Source organism: Daphnia magna, linkage group LG2, assembly GCF_020631705.1.
Source record: "Daphnia magna isolate NIES linkage group LG2, ASM2063170v1.1, whole genome shotgun sequence".
In the NCBI taxonomy this organism is placed as follows: Eukaryota; Metazoa; Arthropoda; class Branchiopoda; order Diplostraca; family Daphniidae; genus Daphnia; species Daphnia magna.
The window spans coordinates 13,421,380-13,441,344 of NC_059183.1; the positions used below are offsets into that span (position 1 = coordinate 13,421,380).

The following is a 19,965-nucleotide window of genomic DNA, read 5'->3' on the forward strand; positions in this document are numbered from 1 at the left end:
CTTTCGCTCGATTGAAGCGATTGAAGGAAGGGACGCAGTAGTTTACAATGTACAAACTAAATCACTGTCAGTCTTGCATAATATTTTTCTTGACCTTAACTTCAGTAGAATGCTAAACGAACTGTGAAAAAAAGAAGAAGAAATAATCTGGTCATTCACATGTACCACCAAATTACCAGCTTTACTTCATTTTAAACTATGAATATTCGATTTCTAGCGAGTCGTGTTTTATTGCATCATGGTTTCCAATAACACAGTCGTGGGTGTTCTTACAAGGATAACCGCTTATTTGTATATTTTCCCAAGCATATTTAATGGCCTCCAAAGCCAAAGGGCTGTCTTTGATAAGAATAAAGGAACGGTCACAGAAGACGACATGGCCCGAACGCGTGCTCAGCTCGCAGTCATTTCATTTATGAGACTGACACGGCCGTCCCGATTGTTGATGTTGAAGACCATATGTTGTTCTTGTTGCCTGGTGGCAGACTATGGCAATCAACTGTTTCGGATCTCCTCCGGGATAATCTTTTTGATGAAGGGAAAACCCATCGCAGGCAGAGGAAATAAAACAGCTCAAAAACGCTGATGAAGCTGAGACCTAAGCCCAATCCCAAAAGACCACCCATGGCGGCTATTGAAAACAAATAGCAATGATTATTTCATCAGAATAAACATTTGAAAGGCTATTACAAATAAAGTCTTCAACCCCGAATCGAATGTCAGTCTTGTATCGTACACCAGTCTTATCTTTATAGTAGACGTGAAGCACCGCGACATTCGATCTGTGGAAACGGAGCGTTAAGCATTGATGAGTATCATGTTATTTTCGTTAAGTAAATTTCTATCAAACTTGAAATATTCGTTGCCATCTGCCGTTGAGCTGAGATTGCGTCCAGCCACAAGCCGTTTGAAGGTACGGGTCAAATTGAATCCACGTCCAGGGAAAGTAGCGTACGAAATTTCAGGATCGTACCATACGTCCGAACAAGGGGGCAGACAACTGCAAAATTGATCCTCCCTTTCTCTTACATCCTCTGAACAAGGGGTAGTGGAAGACAATAAGAATTTATGCCTTTCTTTCTGATTAACCAATGATATACAAGAATGAAGTGTATCGTTTGTTACCGTAGGCATCGGAGATGCAAGAATATGAAGCCAGATCACACAGTTTGATTCCTTTGTCAGCTGATGTAATCCAACAAATATTTAATTTTTGGATGGCATATTACACGTATGTGAGAGAAAACTAACCTCTGAAAAAGTACGGCCTACATTTGCATCGCTCTTGCATAAGCTGTGTGGCACATTCGATAGTACACGCTGATCGACTGTATTGTGGGAAGTACTTCAACTTTTTTCGCCTTCTACTTGGCACTGTCGTTGATGGGGTGTTACGTCTTTTGCCACTTCTTCCGTATTAAAAGTTGTGATTCCTTTGACGCCGACGAATCTGTACAAGTGTTTCCGTTTGTTATTTTATGTTTGCTTGTGATACTAACGGAACCGTTACGTTTCGGAACCAGGTCCAAGAACGAAGCCTCGATCCGCTACATCCGGGAATTCTTCTGGCGTGTGAACCAATACCTTTCCCCCATTTATAAATCGTTGTTGGAATATTTATTTATATTTTGTTGAAGTGCAAATAGTATATACATACCTTGAAACCGTCGAATTTCCCGTTTGTTACACTATAGTCTTCGATGTCGGCATCCAGTACCAAGGCGAGTCCCATCCGGTACCCGTTCCCACCTACACGGAGCTTTTTGTTTTCACTGTAAGGAAATGGGAATAATTAAAGTTCTCTTATCATTCCAATAACAACAATATATTGCGCTTCTACTTTGATTTGATGTCAAGCTCTGCATCTTCGTATTCTGCTCCGTTAAAAGTGCAGCAAATTCCATCGTCTGTGGGGAGAAAAGAAAAGTATTCGATGCAAGGGGATGGAACACCAAGCCAAATGCAGTCCATAATCATGTCTCTGCACGACGGTGCGGACTGTTACGAGCGGAAAAAATTCAATTGTACACGATAGTCCCAAGTTCCAGCACAAGGCGGTGTACCTTTTTAAGAACGTCGAACAAATCTGTTGATGTAATGTTTAGTGACTTGTAGTATCCACTCAAATTATCTAATTCCTTTTCGTTTTGGATGGCCCTGTCCAGTTTCGTCATGTACCTCAAGGTCTTCTGCATTTTTTCATAGGTGATGTTCTCGTACCTGTACATAAAAAAATAAAAAAATAAGTTTAAAAAAAGCCACCTCGGATGAGGGGTTAGACAATGATGGAATACGACCTTGGGTCTTCCATGACTCGAAGCAACTTCGTTTTGGAAACTTTGTTGACGTTGCAAATGGTCACGGCCGGAAAGGGAATATTTTTAAGCGGATATCGGTTGGAATCGAGTGACATGAGGACAGGAGAGTCTACCCATTTGTTCCACATTTGCCAGCAAAAGTAGCCAGAAAAGAAAATACCAGCCAAGAATACCAGCGTCCACATGACTCTGTTGTTATGCAGGTAAGTTTATGAACAAAGAGACATTTGAATAACGGTATAATAGAGGTATATAACAATATTTACCTTTTCAGCCAGTGGCTTTTTTCTTCGGTGATGTATTTCAGCCCATGGATGGAAGTTGTATCGCAAAACTCTTTCACCGCTTTGCCCGCTTTTTGGCCCGCCTTTTGGCTTTGGATTGAGATCTGCCGGGACGACATTATAGACTTTTACACACCTCGCAGGAACAATGTTGACTGCCGACTGAGAACGTAGGATAACAGCTGCTTAGCATCACCGTGGCCGAAGTCCGTGACTTTACCTTTTTTCCTCGGGTTGGCTCTAACACCAGAGGCGTATATCCTTCAGACCATTATGTTTATGACTTTGGTACGTCCTTTTCTTTTATACCGTTTCTTTTAAAGCGAACATCACGCAGGGTCCATTGAGTTTTAATTAATGGTGCACTTGAGGGTTTATGTTCTTCTGCCGAAAGAAATGAATTATGTTTAGTCATCGTCTTATGGTCCCAGACAGGAACATACGTATAACAAACTGTTTTTAGGGTTTGAAGGTGAAAAAATGTTGCTTAATTTTTAGCAGTTTGCCGAACAATATGGCTACCTGAGGCATGAAGATTACGTTGCATCTTTGAACAAAAAAAAAATCGTATTTCTTTCCGACGACCTCGTAGTAGACTGACCTTTGATTAACATTGGATTCGAACGTTTAGTTGACTCTGATCCTTGACATTGGTGAGATTTCCCGACTGAGGAAGATTTCCATATTTACAAAAATGAAGGTTATAGCGATCAATGTGAATACATAGCGTGAGCGTGAGTGGGAGGCAACAAGTTGAAAATAGAAGTTGTTGGCTTTTTATTGTATGAGAGAGACACGTGATGATACGCACCAGGATACAACCTCAGTTCTTCCTTACCACTTATACTATCTGCCAATATAATCCAATCCGAATAAAAGAAAACAAAGCAAAGTGGCTAAGGCGTATGATACTTTTTTGCAATGCAATCATTGGAATTATAATTTTGCGTTTTTTGTTTCCTTCTCTTTTATAAAATTAATACAAATCCATTACACCCCAAATTTGAAAACTGCAATACTCACGAGAAAGGATCATGACACTGCTAGTTCGATCGATTGCTAACTACTTAACTGCATCCATCGTCGAAACGAAGCCGGAAATAAAGCTAATAGAGCAGAATTCGGATAGCGTTTCCTTCTTGGGGTGTGGCTACCTGTGTCCAAAGCAGCCTTGACACCAGCCCATCAGCTAGTGGCCGTTTAGTGATACACACCCGGGTCAGTGAACTTGACAGATAATTTGTTATTCATTTGCATCTCCATCACTAACCCTGACGTTGCCAAAAAATTGGGTTAACTCGTGAAAGATGATAAACATTCGCGATTCCTACAGGAAGGGAGTCATCAGATTAGAATAACATCCCCATCGACCTCAAAGTGTGTTGGGTTTCTGGCTGGTGATATTCATAGTTACAATTGCTGCTTATTCTAGTAGTAAAAAAAAAAAAATATGGGGAGGGACACACGTAAAGGATGTTATGAATGAACTAGTTTTGAGTTGCGCTACGCACACGCTTCCGCAACGCACTGTTCAAAGCAATGGTTGCGCTGTATCCTGAAACGAAATTCTTTTTGACTTATTGCCGTGAGTGAAAACGTGGGATTCATCAAGCATGTCTTTTTGTTAATGGTACAAAGAATCGTGATTCTTTAATTGTGTTTTTAAAACCTAAAGAATGTCTGCTTATGCTATTGTGATGTATCAAAGTAATAAAAACAGAAGAAATTGCTAGTAGTTTTAAGTGAATTTTATTAGGAAAAAAAAAAAAAAGTCGAAAATGATCATTAGGAGAAAAATATTTACAATCTTGCTCTACTTTCTCCGCAGATGCGCACCTCCAGAGCTGACCGACTCATTTAAGGATCAAATCCCCCGTAAAGGTAGTTGAAGACTGCAGTGGAGTTGAAGACTACCTGTACTGCGTGTGCACGCATGTGGGAGATGCAATATTGCCGATTTTTCTTCACAGCCTGTCAGGACAGCCAGTGTTTGGTCCTGTCACCGGTGTGTTTTTTTTTTTTTAAATCCTCTCTCGTCCAAACAGAAGGATTTAGGTAATTTAATTTTAATTTAACAAAACAATTTAGGTAAAAAAAAACAAAAAACAAAACGCTGCTAAACAGCATCCTTTTTAATGGCAGAGTGCCAAATTTCCTTCCCTTTCTAGCATTTTCAAAAAATTCTAGAATTTTTCCCTTTAGGATTAAGACATTTCTGAAAAATGAGCTATACTTCTAATATTTTTTTCTATAGAAATAAAAATATTTATGGCTGTAACTTAATTACATATTCCCTAAAAATGGAAAAAAAAACCACTTTTTCCCTATACCTTCCGTGTTAGGTCAGACTACTGCGGACAGGTGCTGCCGCCTACGTTCCTGAAAACGACGACACTTTGGCAGATAGGGAATCCTTAAGCAGTAGACGTATACCTCTAAACTATTATACTTTATAGTTTATACCATGGTAGTTGTTCTGCTTGGTATTAGTTATTTGCATCCATTTGATGCTCAAATTTCACCTTCATCACCTGCCTGAAAGCATCACAATTATCTTTATTGGTAAATAACTTGACATCAATTTTTTTAAAGTAAGCTTCACAGAATCACATTGGTTATTATTTACCTTGATTGGACTATTTTTAAAGCTTTCATGTATTCACCATGTTGCTGATTGGGCTAAAGAAGCAGCTTTTTCTCCTAGAGGACTCCTAAAGACTCTTCCCCCAAGGAAATTTGTAGCTGTGGACTTTATTAATTTGACTCTTGTATCATTAATATTTTTCCACTTCTTGGAACAAGGAACATAGGATATCTTGATGCCAACCAAGTGTCATTGAAAAGATTCTAAAAAGATGTTTAAGGTATTTGACGAATGTGTAATAATGTTAGTAAAGTGACTTTTTTGGAATTTGTAAATTAGCAGGAAAAAATTAAAGCTGGAGAACTATACATTTGTTTCTTGTTACTAGTTTGGTAAATTGTTAAAATGAAACAACATATGACCGTGACCTGTTACTTCAGGTAAATTATTTTCACAAGTGAAGATTGATTCCATAATCTTCCACTTCTCAGAGACACATCATCTATCAAGATGATGAATGAATGATTGATTAATTAAAACATTTATATTTTAGTTAATTGATTGCAGAGTCAGAGAACAATGCCATAAAATAACAAAACGGAGGTTATTTATCACTGAGTCATAGAACAATGTGTGGAATCTGATTTACTAGCCCTTGAAACCCCAGCTGCCCTTCTGCTTCAACAAGGCTATAAAACAATTATAATTTCAGGAGGTAAAGATTGAAACCAAAAACAAATCACAGACATTTTTTAGTTGGCTTTTTGGCTTAATGTTATTATTGTTGCACTTAACTTTTGAAAACATGAAAGTGTATATGTTAAGGGTCAAGTTATGAAATGTTTGAGCCAAAAATCTATTTACACAACTTTTGAACAGGCTCTAACTCGGTTTACGCAACGGATGCCCCACTTTACCACCCAGCAAATCTTTACTTGCGTTCTTCCAGTGCCGGGAATTTGTTATGCATGCAATTACTCAACAAGGCATTAGTTAACCAATTCTATTTAATCAAATTTTTATTATTCAAATTATTTCACAGCAGTATTTACCGTGTCAGAAAAAAACAATTAAGTCAAAAAATAATTAGAACGTAAATGTTTGTTTATTGTTTTTCTTTTCTTTTTTTAAGGTGGAACGGCGGAGAGAAAAGATGTTTGCGATGGGCAATTCGAGATCCAAGTAAAAACGGAGTGCCCATTGTTTAAAGGCTTAGAGACTCGGCAAAAGGTATTACTGATCCATGGTGACAGACAGTGTAGACAAGGTTGCAGAAGAGTTGCGTTGCGTCGCATCATCTTTGCGTCATATTATTTCCGCTATCGCTGATACTGAACGCCGTCTTTACGAAGTCAATTTCCATGATTTGAGTGAAAACGGTATGTTGGTTTCCTTTCCATTGAATGGGAAACAATGATCTTAATGGCTGGTGTAAAATTACAGGACGAAAAATGTTGCATAACTTCTTGTTCGACATCTTCAGATTGCAAGGAGGTTTCACGTTGGAGAAATGCGAGCAGCAGGTGTATCGTTTACATCCGGAGTATGGTCGGACGTGTTAAGAGCATGCTCATGCTGGTAAGCGGTGAAGTCGATTTCGCCGTTTGTGCTGCCCTTTTCCATGAAGCACTTCTACAGGTTATAACTCGTCGAGAGTGCAGGGCATCTACATCGATAACGGTTTCCTGCGTAAAGACGAATCCGAGCAGGTCGTCACTAGTTTACAGCAACTCGGGGTTATTCTTCGGGTAATTTGAGATACTTTTCTGGATGGTTCAGTTTTATTTTTGGCCAAAATTTGATTCGAGATTCATTGATAAGTCGTCCTGTAACATCACAAATTCTATGGTTAATAATTCTTGTTCTATTATTATTTTTTAAATTATTATTAAATTTTTTTTATACAGACAGTGGCTTCTCATTTCTTCTTCTTACCAGCGATCAGATTTGAGGTTTCAAATGGTTTTAGTTTGTTAAAGCAAATCTGACTTTCTACGGTTTTTCCATCGACGTGCATGGTCGCCAAACTTTGTCTTTATGTCGGACTGTCAATCCGTAAGAAAAACGTCGAATTACTCGCGATACGTTTGTCAAAGTGGCAGATACAACGGCTAACGATTTAAATCTAACTTGGGATAATATACTTCTCGAACAAGGTATCAACCTTCTCTTTTTTGCATGTATTATTGCCTATTATTTAATGTCATCACATATGAAAATATTACAGGTACTTTGAGACCGGATTTAATTGAGTCCGCTTTCCATATGGCTTCTTCGCGCACCATTAAGATCTTTAATCTTTTCGCATTTTTTCCCCAAAAGACTTCCATGAAGATGAAGTAAGAGGTCTTTGAGGTAAGCGGATTTTATTTGGCTAATAAAATATTGTGGGATTCGGGTTGCAATAAGAAGCTAGCCCAGATGGCAATCGTCTTGATCCCTTTTCACTTTTATCGCGATTCAAGTCAACGCATTCCATCATGCCAGCGATCAGTCGTTGTCCGACCATTCCTTTCACATGATTTTGTGACTGGACTTCCCACAATTCCTGATACCTATCTGCCCCAAGAGGTACGTAAATAGTGGTACATTTTAAAAACTGATCTTGCTGTAAACATGGATACCGCTTGTTAGGTTGAAGACAAGATGGTTGAAGCCGTCTTAACTGTTCCAGGAATTTCCAGGGTCTTGTATGACCGGACAGCGAAACCACCCGGGACAACGAAGTGGGAATTATTTGATTTACGATCGTTGCTTAGACAAATGATCTCCGCACGATCCATAGGATGATCTCCGCACGCTTCATAGGACACGGATACAGAGTTGTATCATTGACCAGATTTAGGGGGGAAAAAAAAAAAACAAAAAAAAAAAATTTAAAAAAAAAAAAAAAAAAAATTTTTTTTTTTTTTTAAAAATTTTAAACTCGTTTTTTAAGAGGAGTTCACGTGATGACTTGTTGACTATTCCTAAAATATACATGCACACTAGTTGGAAATAATGGGTGCATTTGTTTTTCGTTGAACAGATTACGTATTGTTAATGTGCAGCCAGGTGGGTTGTTGTTGCTCTCCCTTGTAGAATTACCCTTTTTCGCCCAATTGTTAATCTAGTTCTTTTGGAACGTTCGGATGTCGCCCAAAAACAAGCGTAAGGCCATTCGAAGCGTTATGCCATTTACTGAAATTGAACATTCAGAAAATGTGGTATATGTTCGCAAATGGGTAAGATTTATTCAGATTGGTACCATAAAGTAAGACTGTAGGAAAGGGTACGTAGGCTTCTAAAAGTGAAGAACAGCTCCGACGTCTTTGGTAAGCGAAAAAGGTACTGCAAAGGGAAGCGTCACTTGACGGTTTCAAGGATGGACTCTTTCGTTTGCTTTGCCCAATGAATCTGTGCTTGGAACTGGCAGGTGGTGTTTAGCAGTAGCACTCAATCTTTATTCTTAAAAACTAGGTGTTCTTCACTTTTCAGCGGGATTGATTGATGATACTTGTTGGTTAAACCATGAAGAATACCAATAGATGGATTAAACAAACTGTACGCCCATCGATATAACTAACTTGCTTTTCTTGATTAGTCGGATCCTCAGCCGTCAGTTTTGCCGGAAGAGCAAACGGTTTCCGAGATTCTGTGGCGAATTGGCGACCAGGCCGGACCCTATCGGGAACTTCCTGAACGGAGTGAGGGCCCCTAGTAACAAAGAGCATTGATTTGAAATTTCCCGATAAGGATTCTTGCGAAACTGCATGTCATACTACATGTCTTTCGTGTCGACCGAACCCACATTTTTTCTAAGATTTCTCCCGATAGATGGCGTTATTTTTGCAAAGGATGTTTTACCACCTTCCAGGTTAGGACGTGGACATTGGTATTGTGTTGTAGAGCAGATAATGGAACAATCGTTTGTCGTGTTCCTGTTATTTTAGGCTTAACGGTGAGAGATTGCCGAGCAATTTAGACGGCTGACCCAAGTTTCGGGTATGATTTTTTTGGCGGTAGATGTCGTGACAAAGAATCACGAAAACTAGAGGAAATCAGGCCGCGAACTTACTTTTGAAGGCCAGGATTCCTGCGTCGCCTAGCAACGGACTTGAAAGGCCGTGTATATGAGTTTTTCTATTCCGTTTGCGTTAGGTTGTCTTTCCAACGCGTCCAAAATTTTGATTCCAGCGCGCCACACCAAGTGGGACCTGCAGCTGACTGCATCTTTATTAATCAAGTAAAACTAGATATCTTCAATAGATGGCTATTAGTGGATCGTCTGCAGTCGAAATTCATGGTTCATCAGATGTGGCATAGTTGTTAGGGATTCGAGACGTGCTCAGCGAGGAGCTAATAAATGTTCGGTGCGTTCCGTTTTAAACATTCTTTTGGGTACTCGTTAATACACTGAGACTAGGGGCCATAACTCCGTTTGGGAAGTCCCCGAAAGGGTTGGGCTGTAGTTGCTCTTGAATCGCGGCAACCGTATATGCTCTGATTATACTCAACGGCTCCCGCTGTTCGTGAAGTTTTCGATAGCGTTGGATAAAAAACAATCACACAGTATAATCAAAACTGACGCTAATTTCGATTAAGTAAATGGTTTCCTTATTAAATAAGCCGATTTTAAAATAAACGAAAATAAAGTATTGTTACCACCCCAACTTTATATTTTGTTATTTACATTAAGTTTAAAAAAGTATTAGGCCAATTGAAAAATAAACCTAATTTCCGTGATTACCATTCAATTCTGAATCGAAATCATGTATTTTAAACGAAAGTTGAAATTTGGCCAAAAATGGAAAAGTGGGAAGGGTATAGCCTTCCCACTTTTGTCAAAATCTGAGAAAAACGACACCTCATGGAATTCGACAAAAATCACACGGCATAATCTAAATTAAACGTTGATGTCGATTAAGTTGTTGTTTTTCTCGTTAAACCATCCTGTTTAAAAAAACAAAGTGCTACCCTTTTTAAAACTTAGTTTTGGGGTTTTTCTGATTCCAGGTGTTTGCTACTCTGGTTCCGTTTCATCCAAAAATCGATTAATTGAGTGGAAAACTAATATTTTATTCGGAATTAGCTTATCATTTTGGTTGTAATAGGTTAAGTTTTATTGAATTCCAAGTCAAAATTCTAAGCCGATTTTTTTATACAATGAGTCGGGCTTAAAATGTCGGGCTTAATTAATCAAGTAAAACTATATATCTTATCAATAGATGGCTACACTGCTTAGTGGATCGTCTGTAGTAGAAATTTCCTACATTTTGTAATTTTACAGCTGAATAGCAGAGGTGACTTACTCATCATTGGTTACATTTGTCTCGGATCAACAGTTTTTATTTCTGTATACAAATGTTTTAAATTCACTTTTCTAAATATTGTGTCTTTTTTTCTCGAAAAGGCAACGTCGCAGAAAAACCTATTTTTGTGAAGTATGTTCGACGCCATTATGGTTGTTGGATTGAAGTGAGAATGTTGTCCAGGTACTTCGTTAGCTCTATTAATATTTCGGTGGAGTTGTTAGAGATTATTCTTTAGAATCTTAGTCCTATCTCATTGACCAAACAACTTTTTTTTTCATATAATATTATATTATTATTATTATTTTTTTTTTTTTAAGACTTTCAATGACACTTCCATGTCTTGATTAATGAACACATTTTGCAATGTGTCTGCAGCTGTTCTTTGATCTCACTAAGAACTGGACATTCAACATTAATTAAAATTTCTTGTTCTTACATTTTTAACCGATTTTATAAACATTTTAAGGCTCATCTTACTGCTTAATAATTGTTCATATTTTAAAGGTTTCATACAATCAAGTCAATCTTGAAAGCTATGGGTCCTTTTATGTCAAGATTTTGCTTTGCTGGTCTGCCATTTCCTTACCTGGTAGTAATGGTATCAAATTTTTGTACTTACTAATATGGTGATACATATATGTGGGAAGTTTGATTTTGATCTGTCAAAGTATTTCTCAAATGTGCTTGCTAATTCCAAAGGGGTGGGAGAGGGGGTCAAAATGTTCTTGAATGATCGGTGCAAGTGTCAAGCTGATAATTGTTTAATGCAGACCTCATTTAAAAAATAGAATGGGAAGAAATGGGTTTATCATGTATGTAATGTGGTTTTTGGCAAACTCTGTTTAGCATATTGGCTCATAAGTTTTGTTTTTAATTAAATTGCAACAATTAAACAAAGGTACTTTTAATTTTCAGGTGACAGAAATGGGTAGACAAAAGATGACATATGATAATGGTCAGAAGCTGAACATATTAGGAGTGGAACGATGCTCGGAAGGTGACGGAGAACAGGATGGATGTGCACTTGTACAGTACGAAGAGTAACCAAGTAGTGACTACTTGCACATTTTCCTTTGAATCGAAATGTAGAAAGTTGACAAATGTTCGCGAAGCAATACGTTTCAGAGTTGCATCGCTTGGGTTCAGTAATGTTACATTCCTTTTTATAGAGCCACTCAGGCCCCTGAATGTGAAAGGCATTGGCACCAGCCAACACTGAAATTTGCAAGCATGATTTACCAATGAAATGTGGAATTCCAGGTTTATCAAGAACTTGTATCGGGCAGCTATGGTATTTTTCGTTAATTTTCTCCGGTGATAGTGTATCCCATCACATCTTTCCACTCCAACTTGTACTTGATTCGTTTCCCGAGTAGAAAATCGATTAATCCGCGTCTTGCCACTAGATTACTGAACCATTCATGGAAACGGATAGGCAGTAATTCAGGTTCACCCAGCTCTTGCCATATAGACTAGTAAATGCACGATAATCTACAACGTTTATTTATGGCCAAATCTACGGGATTTGGTTGCTTATAGAATCCGAACTCGTCTTGTAACTGACATGGGAAAGATTTTCCGCGATTCCGTCATTGAAGAGACGATATCTTCCTTAGAATTTGTCACCATTCGGATGAATCCGGTTTATTCGATTGGGCCGTTTTTACAGCTCGCAACCTTGCCTTCATTTTCTGCCTTAACTCATTGTTGGCCGATTTCTTGGCTAGAGTGGTCTTTCCCTAAAAATTTGTTTTTGCTCTGTGTTGTTAATAAATAGCAAACAGTCTCGCATTTTTCATCGATCGCCCTTAGTTTTGATCTAGCAGCATCGCGCTCTTCTAATAGTTTAATCTTTCTTCCTGTTCGTTTTAATTCAGCATTTAACGAATCGCCCTGACTGGCTGGAGAACCCATTGGAATAACGCTCTGGTAGTTGAGCTGCTCCGTTTTTGGATTACAGCATTTTCGTAGGTTTTGGCCGAGTGATTTTCTGTGTTTAAATTAACCGATTACCGTTCGTTAACGGTATAGTATTTGGGAGAAAAAAATCGTTGAAACCTATTGAAGTTTCATCCAATTCGGTCAATACTTCGTCGTCCCCAACAAAAGCATCGGGGTCTTTGCTGATTTTAACATCGTTCACGACTTTTTCGTCGACTGATTGCTCTGCAATATATCTTTCAGTGGGATTTGGCACCTTGGTTCTATCTCTGTTTACACATGCTTGTAGTTCTTGTTTCGTTTTGATTAAATCTCTATTTGTCCAAGCCAAATCCATCCTGTAATATATCAGTTTCCCGAATACGAGTTCTTAATTGCGTAAAAACACTTGGGGTTTAATTTCGGGTCTACGCTGCTTTTTAGGAAATGCAGTAACTTCTAATTACTCTCATCCTCTGGGTCTTCTTTTGATGCATGTATTTCCCTATCCTGTAGCTCCAATCCGTTATGCGCTAAGTTGGTTGTTAATCTTTCTTGTTATAGAGGAAATGGTATGCAGTATGTCGTCGAGGAATTTGACCAAAAGTATGCAGAAGATAGCATAGACTCTCTCTGAGAAACAGCGAATGAATTGCGTTCGAAATTTCTTTAGACTAAATTGTATTGCTAATTAACGAAAGAATTTGTTTGCAGATGACGGTAAATTTGTTGCGATGAAGCTTCACGATTCACAACTACTCAACACATGCCGCGATGAAAGACTACATTGAATGGAAGAAAGAGCTCCATCAGTGAGACGAGTTGATTCGGACTAGGTGGAATATCTGAAGTCTTCAAGAGTCGCACCGGCATCCGTGTTTCTGCTTTGGTTCCAGCACATTTCTATGTCGGTAGCACGTTGGGCGTATCAATGGAAAAATTAAGAATGCCGATCTGAAGAAAACAAACAAAAACGAGGTCGCAGATTCCATTTGGAAGGAGCTTGGTATTCAGTTATGTTAACCTAGTCGAAGTATAATACACGACTTTGTTAGAGACTGACGTTTGCTTTAGATTGAGTAAAACATGGCTAGACAAGATGTATTTTCTGAAGGTTCTTTTAGCTTTAGTTTCGGCATTTCGTTTCTGTGCGTGAAGGAGTTTTACTGTTGGCTAACTGAAGTAGGTGTAAAACACCACACTCAACGGTCAAAGAATGAACTTGAAAAATTTCGCTGTTCATGAATAAAAAGATCACTTGTAAAAAAAATTGAATTTAGATAAAATTTGTGAATGGTGATAGTGTTTCAAAGAAAATGTAATTTTATTTCAAATAGTTTGTATTGCGAAGTAAAGTACAAATGAGAAACATACATAAATGGAATTTCATTTATTGTCCCACCTCCATCCCACAATTCCACCACTGTTTTTAATTGCATAGTTATACAATAAATTACAATTCAAACACATACACAGAGTTAACCCGTTGGCTGCCAAGCCATGCAACCCATAGGTTGTTGTCTACAATCTACGCATTGTCGTCTCATAAATTCCACTCGTTACTTTCAATCACTCAGAATGGGGGCACAGCACAGCAACGCCATCTAATTTTCCTTAATGCTTTATTACTGAATAAATTGTCGATAGATGGCTGTGCAGAATTTGTGTGCAGAACCTTTCTTTACTGAATGGAAGAGTGATTGCAAGTAACAAGTGAAATTTGTGTCGTAATTTTGGTGTGTTTCTAAGGATATTAAACTCAGTTATAACGGTATGTGATCTCCTTTTCAGCATTTTGATCTATAGGAAATCTGTTGGAGGAGAAACTTTTCAAATTTTTATATTTTCTATGTAACATTGTCTCCCTTGTTATCAGGTATGTGAGACACGGAATTAGAGTAATGAACTACTGCTGTTTGTCTCTTCCTATCATGCCATTTCTTACGGACAAAGTTTTACCTCGCTCCAGCCAAACATTGCACCAAATGGAATTACTCTTTTCTTGAGTTGCTCTTGAATTCAAGTCCACAAGGAATGGCTCCGCAACAGCAAGATTAACAATACCATCATCAGACTCGACTGTGTATTTTGACTCATTGTCTAATTTTTTTTTGGTGCAATATCCTTTCTTTTTCTTTTACGTTACAGAATCTTCATCTACTTTGGATTGTCAACCATCTACTGCCAGTTTCTTGCAGATCCAGCATTTGAAGTTTGTACACTTGGCCAACCATCAACAACCATGAATCCAGTCTTCACAGCTTCCCTTCTTTGCAAGCCGTGAACCAGAATCAGTTAACTTCAGCATCATAGCATGGTATTATAAAAAAAATTTTCACTTGCCATTGTCACAGAATTTTTTTTTTTGTCATTTTGTAACTTTATAGAAATCATCATTTTCAAATGTCATCTCAACTGTTTGCAGCCTTTACCACTCTTCTTAGCCTGACAACATGCATACTGTTATGCCAGCCTTTTAAAATACTCTTCATGCCATCACCTCCTTATGGTACTGTAATTTAACTTATCTTGTATTCTTATTCTGAGTTTTCATTTTTTTTATTGTAGAACTGTCAAGTTTTCATTTGCATTTATGTTCAAAAAACGCGGTCAAGTAGTTATCATGCAGCCGTATGGGATTAAAAACGTAAGTTTACTTGATTTGCTTAAAGTACTATGTCAATGTCTAATTTGTGAATTTTCAATTCAGATAATGCCCACAGCCGAGTGAAAGAGGGCATCTCGTAATCTTTGCGGCTCCAAAACAGCTGACGGGGATGGCATTCGGCGCAACGTGGAACTTCTCGTCTATTTTGGTATTGTTTGTGTGTGTGTGTTGTGTTTGTGAGTTAACCCGTTGGCTGCCACCCATTTTGCTCCCATTTTTTTTTTAGCTGTAGGGACCGCGCGCACTGCTCTGCCCCATGGCCATGGGGTAGGGCAGTGCTCCGCCGAAAGGCGGTTAGGCAATGCACCAGTAGGGACTTCTCTTTGTTCGATGCGGTGATGGTTACCCGAGGGTGTGCATTCCCTGTAAAGGTTTCCATCGCCGTGTCAGCCCGGACTTGTCTTCGGACAAGTCCCATCAGATCGTGGATCCTTCAGACGACGATGCGTAGATTGTAGACAACAACCTACGGGTTGAATGGCTTGGCAGCCAACGGGTTAACTCAGTGTATTTGTTTGTATTGTAATGTATTGTAATTTATTGTATAATTATGTAATTGAAACAGTGGTGGAATTGTGGGATGGAGGTGGGACAATAAATGAAATTCCATTTATGTATGTTTCTCATTTGTACTTTACTTCGCAATACAAACTATTTGAAATAAAATTACATTTTCTTTGAAACACTATCACCATTCACAAATTTTATCTAAATTCATTTTTTTTACAAGTGATCTTTTTATTCATGAACAGCGAAATTTTTCAAGTTCATTCTTTGACCGTTAAGTGTGGTGTTTTACACCTACTTCAGTTAGCCAACAGTAAAACTCCTTCACGCACAGAAACGAAATGCCGAAACTAAAGCTAAAAGAACCTTCAGAAAATACATCTTGGCTAGCCATGTTTTACTCAATCTAAAGCAAACGTCAGTCTCTAACAAAGTCGTGTATTATACTTCGACTAGGTTAACATAACTGAATACCAAGCTCCTTCCAAATGGAATCTGCGACCTCGTTTTTGTTTGTTTTCTTCAGATCGGCATTCTTAATATTTCCATTGATACGCCCAACGTGCTACCGACATAGAAATGTGCTGGAACCAAAGCAGAAACACGGATGCCGGTGCGACTCTTGAAGACTTCAGATATTCCACCTAGTCCGAATCAACTCGTCTCACTGATGGAGCTCTTTCTTCCATTCAATGTAGTCTTTCATCGCGGCATGTGTTGAGTAGTTGTGAATCGCGAAGCTTCATCGCAACAAATTTACCGTCATCTGCAAACAAATTCTTTCGTTAATTAGCAATACAATTTAGTCTAAAGAAATTTCGAACGCAATTCATTCGCTGTTTCTCAGAGAGAGTCTATGCTATCTTCTGCATACTTTTGGTCAAATTCCTCGACGACATACTGCATACCATTTCCTCTATAACAAGAAAGATTAACACCAACTTAGCGCATAACGGATTGGAGCTACAGGATAGGGAAATACATGCATCAAAAGAAGACCCAGAGGATGAGAGTAATTAGAAGTTACTGCATTTCCTAAAAAGCAGCGTAGACCCGAAATTAAACCCCAAGTGTTTTTACGCAATTAAGAACTCGTATTCGGGAAACTGATATATTACAGGATGGATTTGGCTTGGACAAATAGATTTAATCAAAACGAAACAAGAACTACAAGCATGTGTAAACAGAGATAGAACCAAGGTGCCAAATCCCACTGAAAGATATATTGCAGAGCAATCAGTCGACGAAAAAGTCGTGAACGATGTTAAAATCAGCAAAGACCCCGATGCTTTTGTTGGGGACGACGAAGTATTGACCGAATTGGATGAAACTTCAATAGGTTTCAACGATTTTTTCTCCCAAATACTATACCGTTAACGAACGGTAATCGGTTAATTTAAACACAGAAAATCACTCGGCCAAAACCTACGAAAATGCTGTAATCCAAAAACGGAGCAGCTCAACTACCAGAGCGTTATTCCAATGGGTTCTCCAGCCAGTCAGGGCGATTCGTTAAGTGCTGAATTAAAACGAACAGGAAGAAAGATTAAACTATTAGAAGAGCGCGATGCTGCTAGATCAAAACTAAGGGCGATCGATGAAAAATGCGAGACTGTTTGCTATTTATTAACAACACAGAGCAAAAACAAATTTTTAGGGAAAGACCACTCTAGCCAAGAAATCGGCCAACAATGAGTTAAGGCAGAAAATGAAGGCAAGGTTGCGAGCTGTAAAAACGGCCCAATCGAATAAACCGGATTCATCCGAATGGTGACAAATTCTAAGGAAGATATCGTCTCTTCAATGACGGAATCGCGGAAAATCTTTCCCATGTCAGTTACAAGACGAGTTCGGATTCTATAAGCAACCAAATCCCGTAGATTTGGCCATAGATAAACGTTGTAGATTATCGTGCATTTACTAGTCTATATGGCAAGAGCTGGGTGAACCTGAATTACTGCCTATCCGTTTCCATGAATGGTTCAGTAATCTAGTGGCAAGACGCGGATTAATCGATTTTCTACTCGGGAAACGAATCAAGTACAAGTTGGAGTGGAAAGATGTGATGGGATACACTATCACCGGAGAAAATTAACGCAAAAATACCATAGCTGCCCGATACAAGTTCTTGATAAACCTGGAATTCCACATTTCATTGGTAAATCATGCTTGCAAATTTCAGTGTTGGCTGGTGCCAATGCCTTTCACATTCAGGGGCCTGAGTGGCTCTATAAAAAGGAATGTAACATTACTGAACCCAAGCGATGCAACTCTGAAACGTATTGCATCGCGAACATTTGTCAACTTTCTACATTTCGATTCAAAGGAAAATGTGCAAGTAGTCACTACTTGGTTACTCTTCGTACTGTACAAGTGCACATCCATCCTGTTCTCCGTCACCTTCCGAGCATCGTTCCACTCCTAATATGTTCAGCTTCTGACCATTATCATATTTCATCTTTTGTCTACCCATTTCTGTCACCTGAAAATTAAAAGTACCTTTGTTTAATTTTTGCAATTTATAATTAAAAACAAAACTTATGAGCCAATATGCTAAACAGAGTTTGCCAACAAACCACATTACATACATGATAAACCCATTTCTTCCCATTCTATTTTTTAAATGAGGTCTGCATTAAACAATTATCAGCTTGACACTTGCACCGATCATTCAAGAACATTTTGACCCCCCTCTCCCACCCCTTTGGAATTAGCAAGCACATTTGAGAAATACTTTGACAGATCAAAATCAAACTTCCCACATATATGTAACACCATATTAGTAAGTGCAAAAATTTGATACCATTACTACCAGGTAAGGAAATGGCAGACCAGCAAAGCAAAATCTTGACATAAAAGGACCCATAGCTTTCAAGATTGACTTGATTGTATGAAACCTTTAAAATATGAACAATTATTAAGCAGTAAGATGAGCCTTAAAATGTTTATAAAATCGGTTAAAAATGTAAGAACAAGAAATTTTAATTAATGTTGAATGTCCAGTTCTTAGTGAGATCAAAGAACAGCTGCAGACACATTGCAAAATGTGTTCATTAATCAAGACATGGAAGTGTCATTGAAAGTCTTAAAAAAAAAAAAAATAATAATAATAATAATATTATATGAAAAAAAAAGTTGTTTGGTCAATGAGATAGGACTAAGATTCTAAAGAATAATCTCTAACAACTCCACCGAAATATTAATAGAGCTAACGAAGTACCTGGACAACATTCTCACTTCAATCCAACAACCATAATGGCGTCGAACATACTTCAGACTTCACAAAAATAGGTTTTTCTGCGACGTTGCCTTTTCGAGAAAAAAAGACACAATATTTAGAAAAGTGAATTTAAAACATTTGTATACAGAAAACAGAAATAAAAACTGTTCATCCGAGACAAATGTAACCAATGATGAGTAAGTCACCTCTACTATTCAGCTGTAAAATTACAAAATGTAGGAAATTTCTACTGCAGACGATCCACTAAGCAGTGTAGCCATCTATTGATAAGATATATAGTTTTACTTGATTAATTAAGCCCGACATTTTAAGCCCGACTCATTGTATAAAAAAATCGGCTTAGAATTTTGACTTGGAATTCAATAAAACTTAACCTATTACAACCAAAATGATAAGCTAATTCCGAATAAAATATTAGTTTTCCACTCAATTAATCGATTTTTGGATGAAACGGAACCAGAGTAGCAAACACCTGGAATCAGAAAAACCCCAAAACTAAGTTTTAAAAAGGGTAGCACTTTGTTTTTTTAAACAGATGGTTTAACGAGAAAAACAACAACTTAATCGACATCAACGTTTAATTTAGATTATGCCGTGTGATTTTTGTCGAATTCCATGAGATGTCGTTTTTCGCAGATTCTGACAAAAGTGGGAAGGCTATACCCTTCCCACTTTTCCATTTTTGGCCAAATTTCAACTTTCGTTTAAAATACATGATTTCGATTCAGAATTGAATGTTAATCACGGAAATTAGGTTTATTTTTCAATTGGCCTAATATTTTTTTAAACTTAATGTAAATAACAAAATATAAAGTTGGGGTGGTAACAATACTTTATTTTCGTTTATTTTAAAATCGGCTTATTTAATAAGAAAACCATTTACTTAATCGAAATTAGCGTCAGTTTTGATTATACTGCGTGATTGTTTTTTATCCAACGCTATCGAAAACTTCACGAACAGCGGGAGCCGTTGAGTATAATCAGAGCATATACGGTTGCCGCGATTCAAGAGCAACTACAGCCCAACCCTTTCGGGGACTTCCCAAACGGAGTTATGGCCCCTAGTCTCAGTGTATTAACGAGTACCCAAAAAAATGTTTAAAACGGAACGCACCGAACATTTATTAGCTCCTCGCTGAGCACGTCTCG

At 38.0% G+C, this 19,965-nt stretch overlaps 1 protein-coding gene and 2 long non-coding RNA genes across 9 annotated transcripts; 1 reads left to right on the forward strand and 2 right to left on the reverse strand.

The window, feature by feature from the left end:
- Positions 1-205: 205 nt before the first annotated feature.
- LOC116916690 (pickpocket protein 28) lies at positions 206-2,721 on the reverse strand. Its single transcript, XM_032922004.2, is given in 12 exon segments — positions 206-631; positions 691-782; positions 851-1,034; positions 1,126-1,185; positions 1,252-1,356; positions 1,359-1,450; positions 1,511-1,584; positions 1,658-1,772; positions 1,841-1,998; positions 2,064-2,220; positions 2,298-2,507; positions 2,585-2,721. Coding segments are annotated over 12 exon segments (1,602 nt in total). The 3' UTR covers positions 206-413.
- A 30-nt stretch (positions 2,722-2,751) lies between these two features.
- On the forward strand, positions 2,752-8,035 carry LOC116916808. 7 transcript variants are annotated; one of them, XR_006642978.1, is made up of 11 exons: positions 2,752-2,890; positions 4,431-5,164; positions 5,251-5,626; positions 5,740-5,901; positions 6,066-6,178; positions 6,319-6,565; positions 6,630-6,934; positions 7,094-7,342; positions 7,414-7,541; positions 7,652-7,757; positions 7,821-8,035. It is a non-coding gene; the product is annotated as an uncharacterized LOC116916808 (long non-coding RNA). The 7 variants fall into 7 exon arrangements; XR_006642983.1 differs by having other exon boundaries at positions 5,251-5,466; positions 5,526-5,626; positions 7,414-7,757; XR_006642984.1 differs by having other exon boundaries at positions 5,251-5,466; positions 5,529-5,626; positions 7,414-7,757.
- A 72-nt stretch (positions 8,036-8,107) lies between these two features.
- On the reverse strand, positions 8,108-8,932 carry LOC123469686. Its single transcript, XR_006642985.1, has 3 exons — positions 8,434-8,932; positions 8,220-8,366; positions 8,108-8,155 (listed from the first exon to the last, which is right to left on the reverse strand). It is a non-coding gene; the product is annotated as an uncharacterized LOC123469686 (long non-coding RNA).
- Between the last annotated feature and the right edge of the window lie 11,033 nt (positions 8,933-19,965).